Consider the following 12,025-nt stretch of genomic DNA (forward strand, 5'->3'; position numbering starts at 1 on the left):
GTTGAAGCCGATAGTTATAGCGCCAAAACAAAACGGCGACACAGAGACAAGAAAGACACGAAAGACACGAGCGTTTGTGTCTTTCGTGTCTTTCTTGTCTATGTGTCGTCATTTTGTTTTCGCGCTATAACTATCGTCATGCCATACCAACTAGCCCAAGCTGCCACACTTCTAAGTGTTGAAGCCGTTTAGCCACCATGTGCATAGCAACGGTTGATAACGGCATAGTTGACTGTCAACTAAAAGCATCCTTGGGATACTGGGGAGCTGCGTACGGCTGTGTTGAAAAAAGAAATGCGTCGTCTTTCAAGTTGGATGTGTGTGACTTGAGGAGATGTTGTTCTTAATTTCTGTGTGGGCCGTCATAGGTGTCATTGATTCACGGTATTTGAGTACTTACTTCACGCCTAGCGAGTGCGACAACTCGAGCTATTTCGACATTGTCGCGCTCACATGCGTTAAATGTGGCGCCAACAGGGGACAGGAACGTGTGCAAGTAGCGTCGAAAGATGGTTTGTAAAGCTCCTGACTCTCTGCAACCGTTCATTCGGTTTTCGCACCTGTCTGAGAATGCTGCGAACAGGCCGCTAAACAGCCGTCGCATTGCATCATGCATGCTAGTATGCAGATCACCCTGGCGCTCAACAACACCGCATCACATCGCACTTTTTTTTTTTTGCCACTTCTGTTTCATGTTTTTGTCGAGACAAGCGTGTACGATGTTGCAGGTAAATGTGATTGCTTGCAGCTATTAAAAATTTCTGACCAATTTTTTTTTGCTACTTCTTCTATTTCTTTATTTTTACGCTGAACATGCTATTTGTGTGAGAATACGCGTGGAGAATTACTCGCCTTGTATTGGTGTTGACTTCTTATTCGCACGCATGGTTTTGTGGACGCCACAGTGACTGAAAGGCCTTGCAACATTCTGAAGGCGCTGAACATTGGTCTTCATAGCCCCCTAAAAAAAAAAAAGACGGGTTGATTGTTGCCCTGTCTTCTCCTCCCCGTGACTTCTTTTGTTTCCCTCGGCTTTCTAAAATGCGGTGTGCTTTCCAAGCAGTTTACGTTATGGATTGCTGGCTCAAAGAATCACACAGCTTGTCAATAAAACCTGAGTGATATTCTTTACGAGATCTAGTTCATTGCACGTCTGAAAAAAAGTTCACCGTTGTGGAGGTAAATTTCAGTAACTTTTCTTGAAATTCTGCATATTTTCCAGAACACGAAGTGGCCTTATTGTTACCCTGAGAGCTTTAAATGTTCTTTATGAAATCATTTAGCGACTCTGTCCCACACATACGTCTACACTAAAGCGAGGTTTTCCTTGCCTTTCCCCAGTGTTATATATATATATATATATATATATATATATATATATATATATATATATATATATATATATATATATATATATATATATATATATATATATATATATATATATATATATATATAAGGAAAAGAAGTGTATACTTAAGGGCTCGTTTTTACATGTTTTTCATATATATATATATATATATATATATATATATATATATATATATATATATATATATATATATATATATATATATATATATATATATATAAGGAAAAGAAGTGTATACTTAAGGGCTCGTTTTTACATGTTTTTCACACATTAATAATGAGATCTAACAGACAATAATGCCAAGAAAAGTATAAGTATAGAGGAAGTTATTAGACCAATTGTAATGTAAAAGTGTAGAAAGAAAAGTGGGTGGAAGGATAACTTGCCGCAGGCAGGAACCTGGCAGGTTGCTATGAATGGAGCAGGTTGCAGGGCAGGTTGCTATGAATGAAAGAAAGAAGCATACATTTAAGGGCTCGTTTTCTTTGTAAGACACAATGTTAATGAAACATGACAGCAAATCATGAAAAAAGTATGCATTTATTGTAGACACAAGATCTTCATTGGTGAGATGGACATTGCATTGAGTGCCCTTGAGTGACAGTACCTTCTCATATTGGCTGTTTAAAGAACGTTAAAGAAGCCCAAGTAGTCGAAATTTTCAGGGCCTTCCACTACGGCGTCTCTCATAGTCATATGGCGGGTTTAAGACGTTGAACCCCAGATATAATTATATTATCAAATAGGCTGTCATTTAGAAAACGATGGTTCGGCCTCAACCCAACGCACACAAAATGACTACCGCCCAAAAAAACTGTGACTTTCGTTAGTGGAACATGGCAGTACACTGCCTCCGCGATTCTGCTGTTGAAGCGTCAGGCACTTTACCACTGCGCCTGTAAGAAACCATTCTCAGCTCCCCCCCCCCCCCCCCCATGTCGGCGACTAGTGGCGTGCCTTTGCTTGGCGTATAAAAGGTGTCGTTTCCCCCTCGTTTCATTTCCGAAAAAGAAGTAATGAAATTGTGATGTAATCAATACATCTTAAAAGTACCGTACTACTGAAATACAAATACACTTGTCAAGTATATCTTGATACAGAAATACAGATACTCAATAGGACCTCTTAGGTACTATCACACTGCCCAGCTTTGATCAGTAACAATACACTGTTTCGACTGGATGTTTTTTTTTCATTTTATTTTTTATGTCAGCTCTTGCTTCCATACGTGGTCAGGCACAAAAAGTGTGCGGAGCAGAAAAAAAAATTAAGCGATTTCTACACTAGTTACAGCTCTACTTTACTGCAACAGCTGTTAAGAGCATGACGAAATATCGAAGTCCGTTACTTGGCAGTCGGTGATCTATATTTCGAGTGCGGAAAAACGACAATGACAAGACAGTGCATGAATGCAGCAAATGCCACTGAAATCTCCTTCTGGCTGGGGCGTAGGCAGAAATTTTTTTCGGGAGAGGAGGGGGGGGGGGGCATGGGTTCTGTGTGCCACCCCCTCACTACGCAACGCCCACTGGCTTTGCTTTGCGGTATTTCTCCTCATGCTGTCGTCGCGAGGCTTTTCTTGAAGCTTCACCCGCGTCTTATGCAAACCTGGGCATGCGTAGATGTGTGTGTATTTATTTAGAGCAATTATAAAAAGTCTGCAATACTTGCTGTAAACACGGCGCCCCAGATAAATTATCTGCCCGGACATATAGTACAGCATTTGTCACAAAAGAGAAAGCAATTCATCTTTCCACATTTAAACTGGTCAAATTAGTGCAATATATTTAATTCATTTTTTTGAATACGAGCGCTGCGTCGAGCGAATTGTGCTTGACCATCTAACTCTCATATGATGTAATAGTGTGACATTATGTTGGCGCCACACTACCCATTTTTATAAATTTATTCTGATTGGCGCTCTATGCAAGGATAGGTGAGGCTGATCAGTTTATCACGTTTTTGGTGAATCCCTCATTTTTACGCCAACCTTTTACGTCTGTCGCAGTGGGATTGGAAGCCTATTTCGAAAGAGAATAATTGAAGTCTTTGGTTTTAAATGTGATTGAATTTCTCAGTCTCGATATTTCAGGCGTCTGTCGGTGTCCGCGCGCCGGCAGGTGTTATCTTTCCTCTCTCACTCCCTCTCCTATAGCAAAAGCAGCGGCGCGCGCGCTTATCCTCGCCCCTAGACACCTGAGCAGGCGGTGCGGGCGGAGAGTGAGTGGAGAGGAGTGCGCTCGCATCGCCGGAGCTCGACGGAGCTCTCGCGTGTGTGGAGAGAGTGTAGGAGAGGGTGGGTGCAGTGTCTCGCCGCTCCTTCTCTCGCCGTTTGCTCTCTCTCCTGCGTGTCACTCTCCCGTCCGCTCGCTCGTATATACAGGGTGTCCTATATAGCTTGAGCCCAGAATTTGAAAGTGAAAGGCACTTAGGAGGCGAATTGAACCAAATGCATACGACTCGCATTAGCCTGTAGGCACTCAGTCTATTTTTTATTTTTCACCACACTAATAAATAATAATTCTTAATTGCCTATTCTTTAATTATGGGCTGGAAACACAGTATATGAACACTGAGATGTAGAGCCCTTTCAGAAGCCACCGACTAAATTGTTTCCTGTACGATACGTCTCGCGCTGTTTTTTTTTTTTCACGTTGTAAAGAAAGCCCGCGAAACGTGAAAAGAAGCCGCGTGACGGACCGCGAGTGCACTGCTATAGTGCTGCTATAGGCTTTCTTTACAACGCCGAAAAAGTAACAGCGCTAGACGTATCGTACAGGAAACAATTTTGTCGGTGGTTTCTGAAAGTGCTCTACATCTCAATATTCATATGTTGGGTTGCCAGCCCATAAATAAAAACAGGTAACTAAAATTATTAATTAATTAGTATGGGGAGAAATAAAAAAATAGCCTGAGTACCTACACGCTAGTTCGAGTAGTACACGTTTGGTTCAATTCGCCATTGAAGTGTCTTTCATTTTCAAATTCCTGGCTCAAGTGATGTGGGCTAAAGTTAATTATTAAGTGAAGCGCGCCTCACTCTTGACCGTTCGCTGGCTGATGAATGTGTAACTAAATGGTTATGGCACAAACCCTCGTCTCATTATAAATTTACACCGTTAAAATTACTACGCCATGTACTCTCGGCGCAAGAAATGCATTCGCATTTCCTCACGATTCCCTTCGGAGAGGTGGGGGAAGTTTTCACTTAGACTGAGAGGGACTTCGAATCCATATCGACGACCTGAAGTTTTTGAAGGTGTACCCATATGATGCACTTGTCACAGCCCCCCCCCCCCCCCTCCCACCGAGGTGGGGTCATCGTGGTCTGGGATCGAACTCATGTCACCGCAGCGGTGCTTAGTGAGCTGTGGCTGTGCATGCAGTTTTGAAGGCCATACTATCGCGTTGCCCGCTTTTGGAACGGCTGCTGTCGCAGTAAATGAATTTAGGGCATAGTTGACGCTGCTGCTGGCCTTTGGTCACGGCGTTACTGCGATGCCACAGGGGGTCCGTGTACATTTCATACGATTTGATACGTTTGAGCCTAATTTTGAGCTACTGCGAACTATTGCTGCTTTCGTAGCGAAAATTGTCAACATTTCAGCGTTAGGGTCCTTCAGTTTGGTAGAAATGCAGTACAGCAGGAGGGACAACACAATGAAGTGTTATGTGCCCATTTACCTGATTGGGCACTCAGAATCATTTCCTTTGTAAAGCGTCATAAGTGAGTATATAACGTTACACTCATGACTGCTCGTAGCACTTCTCTTGAAGTCTGCATGCCACTCAAGACTAGCAGAAGCGAAACCCTTCATTTTCTGACGATTTAAAGCCACCGTCCATCTCTTATGTAATACATTGCACAGAATGGCACAACGAGCGCTCTTACTTTTCACGGAAGATTTGTGTCAATAGTCAGCTCGAAACTAAAAATCAATGCTTGGACTGCAGAACACATGCGTCAAGCAATAGCGATGCGCCACTTTTTCGCCATTTTTTGACACTACGGTGGCTGGATGTTTCAGGAGTAGATCCATCCACTCCTTTTAGGGGGGGGGGGGGGGTCGCCTGAAGTAGCCATAGAGAGGGGGGCGTGGTCTTGACTTTTTGTTTGTGCTAGCAGAAAAGCTGCTTCATAGCATAGGTACTGTTTATGTGTGCTCATAGTGCTTTCACTGAATAGTCATAATCGTTGATAGGAGGTGGACTACAAGCACTTATATGAGGGGGGGGGGGGGGGAGTGCTCACACAGGCTCAGGTATCTTCCTTACCACCCCATCCCCTCTGAGTCCGTCACTGGGATGTTTGAACTGTGGCGGGCGTCGAAAGAGAAAGCTATCTAAGCCAACATTAGAAAGAAAAGGCTGCATTTTCGCACATTTATTTCGAGGAATACATCGCTGAACCAGATTTAGTGTCGCAATAGACAGTTTACCGTTAGCGTGATAGCGGAGGTTAAGGGAATGGCGTTACCATGCAGCAAACGTTCGTTGCGGACAGCGTCTTAAATTTTAGGGAGATAGCGTTTACGTGCTTTATGGGCCTCAGCAGGAATGGTGGCGCCACCTATCGGAGGGTTGAGAAGTAAGAACATTGAAAAGGAAAAGAAAACGAGGATGACTGCCTGTGTCACCACGCGAAGCATTGTTTCAAGTTTAATTTAGAATTAATAAAAGTAAATTATTATGAACCTCACACCAAACTCGAAAACATTTATGTTGCCGATTTGTTTACATCGATCTTGTCGTTAGGCCTAGACACGTTTGAAACGTGAAACTATCCCAAAAACTACGCTAACTTATCCATAATACTTGGTTATCGAAGCTAACTGAAAGCAAGCGAAGTCATTTTAAATAGTCTTTTGCTGTGAACAATGTGAATCTTCCAACAACAACGCCAAAATCGCTTTGAAGCGGGTGAATGAAACCACCGCCATGTTTTACGCACACTACATAAACCACGCTGACACGGTAACGCTAAATCTGAAAAATAGCGTGCGTACCATAAGTGGTATGGGTAACGTACGTACGCCATTTGGAGCCCGCATCAAGCATATCTCATCAATCAACTCGAGTCACTTCAAAATCGAGCCACACGGTTTATTCATTCTACGTACTCTTACGACGTCAGCATATCAGCACTGAAAACAGAATCTGGCCTATCATTGCTTGCATCTCGTCGCTGCATTTCTAGTCTTTCCCTTTTTCACAAGTTTTTTTACAGCTCGCTTGGCAGGCCACCATACATTCTTCCTCCGGCATGCATCTCCCATCGCACTGGTCACCCGCAACAAGTTGCGCGGCCGCGTACGCGCACCGTCACTTTTTCGTCCTCATTCTTTTTTCGTGCAGCTACGGACTGGAACGGCCTTTCTAAGGAAATCACCGCCATAACCTGTCCTACCACCTTTTTGAACACCGTAACAAATTACCTTGCATTGTTAAAAAAAAAAAAAAAACATGGCTTTCACGTTTTCATATATGTACCCACCCCTTATGTAATACCCCTTCAATGGGGTCTTTAAGGTAATAAAATGAAATGAAATGAAATGAAATCTGTGCATCGCACTATCGATCCCGCTATCACAGTACGCACGGTAAGCCCGGTATTCTATAACTGACTAATAACATTGATTATTCGAGTTTATGACAACATTGACCATGGTATAACTTGCGTGAGATGGAAATTTCTTCGTTACATCTGAAAATTTGAAAAACCGGGTTTCTTTGGGTGGAGTTTTCGCTTAAAGGGGCCCTGCAAAACTGAGCGTGGTCAGAAAACGCTACCGATTGGTAGTATATAGAGGCTCCCAACAACACGCGTGCGATATATTAGAGCGCAGCACGCGGCTTGGAATTCACAATAAATTATCAAATTCAGCTAAAAATTGCTTACTCCTCTCTCGATAAATCACAGAATAAAGTAAAAAATCACTCGTAGTAAGTCCATGGATCAGCCATTGGCTGAATTGAACGTGGCGCGCTCACTCGTTACAGAGATCGCCGCGGGAGGCCGCTACTTGTCCACGCGTGCGTGAGCGATCGCTTAAAAAAAAAAAAGCCGCGCATTCGAAGAAAAAAAAAAGAAAAAAAAGTGCTCAAGGCCACAAGGCGCGCGTGACGTTTTTCTGTGGCCCCGCCATCTCTCCCCGTTTAGGTTCTAGGGCGTTCGTCGGGATGACAGAATAGAGAATGCAATTGCAGTATGCGACAAATCGTCTTAACTCCACTCGCACTGAACGGATTCTTAAAATTTTCACGCCGTTTAATTCGTAAGGCAGTAAGCTGTTCCAGTGAACTCATTCCATGGTTATTTGAAAAAGTGTTTCAGGGACCCTTTAAGCTGGTTCCATATAACCCTCTGGTTATTTTCTTGATGGAAGCAATGTACTATAGTATAGCCTTTTTCTAAAAGTGAAATCGACATGACTTTCCTGATTGCTTACAGGTTCGTCGTGCCAATGTATTCACCAGCACAAGATCACCTCTCGGGAAAGTGCCACAAAAGTGTCGTGTGCTGCATGCCCTCGAGAACACGCAAGTCTTCACCTTTATCATGACGCCAGCTTTGCCATGCTGGCGGCATGCATCGGCCCCGTTTATGCACGCATGAATGATATTACGGGGCTTAGAAGTTTATTCGCAATTTGATTTCAGGTGACATCCCTAGACGGCTGGGAATGTATTCCGTGTGCGGAGAACGTGCCTTTTCAGCTGACCACCAACAGCTGCAGCACCTGCGTGGACGGAGTATACGGTAACAATAATTTAAAAGACGCTGACTACCGTGAGATCACGTGTTTCGTATACTGGATAGTACCATCATGTCAACTGTTTTGACTTGAGAGAGGCCCTTTAATGAAGGATGTCCACAGTGATTCTCTTTACCAACGCTCTATAGATGAAGAGATGGTGAGAAAGACAGCCTTGGAAGATGAATAAATGTTGTTAAGGTCTGTCTGTACTTCTAGTTAACTTTATTTTTTGTTCCCACAATTACTTTACATGCTGAGATACGATTAAACAGTTATCTGCCAGTGAACATATCATTTTATCCCATATGTCAGAGGAAGTGACTGGCAGTGATGGAGTCAGAAGGCTGACATGCACCCCCTGCACTAGTGGGACGTGGCCTAACCCGCAAAGCCAGAGGTAAGGCACGTGGTTGCTGCAAGACCCGTGCTATTAAATTTGAATGTGACGTCTTTTTTTTTTCTGCACAGATGTGTGTCCTGCCCAGAAGAATTTTTGGTCGCCAATGGCAGCGTGTGTTCATGTCCACTCGACAAGGTACTGTAGTTTCACAGGATTGAATAATAAAGAAGGAGGCTTCTAAATGCGGGAAGTGCACAGGAAATACAATATAAAACACACAAGACGTACAGTTACACTATCAAAAGGCTTCTTCCATAACTTTTTTTACCAAGGCCATCAGTTTCACCCTCATCAGCACAGTCCTCTGTCCTGGTGATAAATATGCTAAACGTCATCGTAACCATGCAAGAGTTGCACAAGAAGTACAGTTACACTATCAAAAGGCTTCTTCCATAACTTTTTTTACCAAGGCCATCAGTTTCACCCTCATCAGCATAGTCCTCTGTCCTGGTGATAAATATGCTAAACGTCATCGTAACCATGCAAGAGTTGCACAAGAAGTACAGTTACACTATCAAAAGGCTTCTTCCATAACTTTTTTTACCAAGGCCATCAGTTTCACCCTCATCAGCACAGTCCTCTGTCCTGGTGATAAATATGCTAAACGTCATCGTAACCATGCAAGAGTTGCACAAGAAGTACAGTTACACTATCAAAAGGCTTCTTCCATAACTTTTTTTACCAAGGCCATCAGTTTCACTCTCATCAGCACAGTCCTCTGTCCTGGTGATAAATATGCTAAACGTCATCGTAACCATGCAAGAGTTGCACCAGCGTTAATATTACCCAACTGCTGCTACCTTCGAAAAGTGCTGTATTGCTGAGGCTTATCAGTATTACTGTGATGATAGTGATCTTATTATACAGATCCATCATCAAACTTAAGCTATCAATTATTTTTATGACTATTCTTATCACGCAAATTACTCTTGTGAAAGGAAATATTGATAACCACCCATTTTTGTAGCACGAAGGCACCAAAAAATCCATACGGATTTTTTAAAATAAAAAAGGCCTATTAGCTGTCAAACAATTCGCTCTGATCTGGGGATCTTACGCGGGACTGACGCATTTGTCGGGTGATTGCTCTACCATTTGAGCTAACCAGGAAGCTAGCAAATGGCAACGATGTTTTGAACAACTAAGAAGCTTTTTTTATTTCTTTCCGATGAACCAATTTGCAAATGTTTGTTGTAAAAGCAGTTGATGCACTTTCGCCGTCACAATTTCTCCCTGAAAATTGAGTTAAAAGTTTAAACCAACATTTTAATTTTTATGAATGAGCGTATTTATCACCTTGCTTAGACCATGAGTCCGCAGTAATGGACTAATGAATGAAGGAAATAATTAATCGAAAATGTTTGTTTAAAATATCTCTGCACTTGAAAGAAACTTGAATACAATGTTACTTAAGGACAACTCCCGTTTATATATTTCAGGCACTTCTAAAGCTTGTGTCCTGAAACAATGACAGTTGAATTCGACTTTAAAAACGATATTTTCACATTCAGACTAGGGTGGACGTCCCGGCAGTCGCCACGCAACAAAGTCGTACAAACTCATCTGACAGATGTAAACGTATAGCGCGTCTTTCAACATTAACTAACACACTTTCATTCAGAAGATACTCAGGTCGAAATTTGCGTCATGGCTAAGAATATGTAGCAAATAAAGCATGCTAATAAATTGTTACGGTTTTCTGCTTTCGATTATTTTTTTATTATGCATTAGAATTTATGCTAATGGTATTTTATTAGCGCCCTGACTATTTTTCTGGACAATTTTTGCGAGCACTGCTCTCTAGACGCGCAGCCACGGCAGCTCATCCGTCTTTCTCCCATTATTTGCAGCGGAATATGTTCGAGCTGACCGTCTCTATGAAAAGCAGTAGAACGTGGCGTTATGTAAAAGCCCTTGAGAGATTGTGATGTTTTTTATTTCAGTATCTTCACGTTGCGGGCAGCTGCATTCCTGCGGGGAAGGTGGACGCCAACCTTGATTCGTTGTACAGTGTCAAATATCAGGTACAGGATGCTCTTGCTATTATAGTGTAGAAATTGGTCCAATATTATTTTAAAATTACGGAAAGGAGGCATCTGCGCGCTATCTGCGGCGCTACATTTCCTGTTGCAGAAGGCATCTTTAGAGGCATTACAAACAATAATTACGGCAGTTTATAAAAATTAACACAGTTAACTTTTTTACCAGTGGAAATCGCTGGTTGAGTCAAATGGGCGAATTCCAGCCCTCCTGTAGCCAATGAATAGCCACTTTGAAATTTTGGAAAGGCGGCCACTGGTAGTCATCGTGGAGCAATGAAATCGGTCTAGTTTAGCTGGCGAAAGCGAAACTGACGCACCAAACAGCGCATATCTACCATTCACTTGAAAAGTGCCCTCAATGAGGACACTGTTTCCATCGCATTGTGGTTGAAAAATAAGCGAGTGTCGATAAGCGGCCATGAAACGAAGTGTCTAAATTAACGGTTGATAACGGTGAGGGAAACAGTGTCGTCATTGACGGCGTTTTCAAAGTGAATGTTAGATGCGCTGTTTGGTGCGTCAGTTGCGGTTTCGCCAGGTAAATTAGGCTGAATTCATTGCTCTGCGATGATTTCCAGCGGCCGCCTTTCCAAAATTTTAAAGTGGCAATGGGCTATTCGTAGGAAGGGCTGGAATTCGCCCATTTGACTCGACCGGCAATTTCCGCTAGTTAGCAAGTTAATTGTACTAATTTCTATAATTATTGCAGTAGAAATGTTTATGCGAATTCGGAAATGCTTTTTGCCACAGGAAAGCGAACATCGCAGGTATCACGTAGATACCTCCTTTCGTAATTTTAAAATAATATTGGACACATTTCTTGAAACACCCTGTATATGTGCGATGATTTGTATAATGTGACTGACGACTGCTTGATGCTGTAAGTAGTATGACACTTGCTGTTTGCAATGACTGACTCTCCGAAAGGTACAGCTCGGGCTCATGGTAATGGGCGTTGACAGTATTTTGTCGTGGGGTATGCAGAGCCGTGTTGTAAGGTGATTGTTGTGGTGGGAGGGGGGAGAAAGTACCTTTTTTTGCAACTACCCGCTGACGCCCATGTTCATGTTTATGCCGTAATTACGCTTGTATAGATTAGCGCTAATGAACTAGTCGTTGGTAAAACTTGAAGCTAATTACACTGTTTTCATTATCAGGGTGTTAGCATTTCATCACAAGCACTTCGAAGCCTCCTTTTGCCTTCACTCTACAATTGTAAGGTAAGCAAGTTTGTTGTGTGATTGCACGTCTGATGGGTTTAATTTTTGCACAAAGATAGCGCTTAGAATGTCAGTAAACATTGCGCTAACTTGGCCTTTCTAAGTTCTCATCTTGCACGAAGAAAGAGTGTCGCACCTCCCTATCCCCTTTCTTTCTTTCTTTCTTTCTTTCTTTCTTTCTTTCTCTCTTTCTTTCTTTCTTTCTTTCTTTCTTTCTTTCTTTCTCTCTTTAT

The 12,025-nt window shown here is 42.5% G+C and overlaps 1 protein-coding gene across 1 annotated transcript in view; it reads left to right on the forward strand.

Annotated features, from left to right (window-relative positions):
* Positions 1 to 155: 155 nt before the first annotated feature.
* The window catches only part of LOC119176985 (meckelin), a 41,969-nt gene continuing 30,099 nt past the window's right edge, over positions 156 to 12,025 (forward strand). Inside the window, exons 1-7 of the mRNA XM_075878368.1 lie at positions 156 to 512; positions 7,824 to 7,912; positions 8,033 to 8,132; positions 8,443 to 8,527; positions 8,599 to 8,665; positions 10,474 to 10,554; positions 11,730 to 11,792. Coding sequence (XP_075734483.1) covers positions 335 to 512; positions 7,824 to 7,912; positions 8,033 to 8,132; positions 8,443 to 8,527; positions 8,599 to 8,665; positions 10,474 to 10,554; positions 11,730 to 11,792 — 663 coding nt within the window. The 5' untranslated portion in view covers positions 156 to 334. The remainder of the gene's footprint in view (positions 513 to 7,823; positions 7,913 to 8,032; positions 8,133 to 8,442; positions 8,528 to 8,598; positions 8,666 to 10,473; positions 10,555 to 11,729; positions 11,793 to 12,025) is intronic.

This window comes from Rhipicephalus microplus, chromosome X (genome assembly GCF_043290135.1).
Source record: "Rhipicephalus microplus isolate Deutch F79 chromosome X, USDA_Rmic, whole genome shotgun sequence".
Taxonomy (NCBI): Eukaryota; Metazoa; Arthropoda; class Arachnida; order Ixodida; family Ixodidae; genus Rhipicephalus; species Rhipicephalus microplus.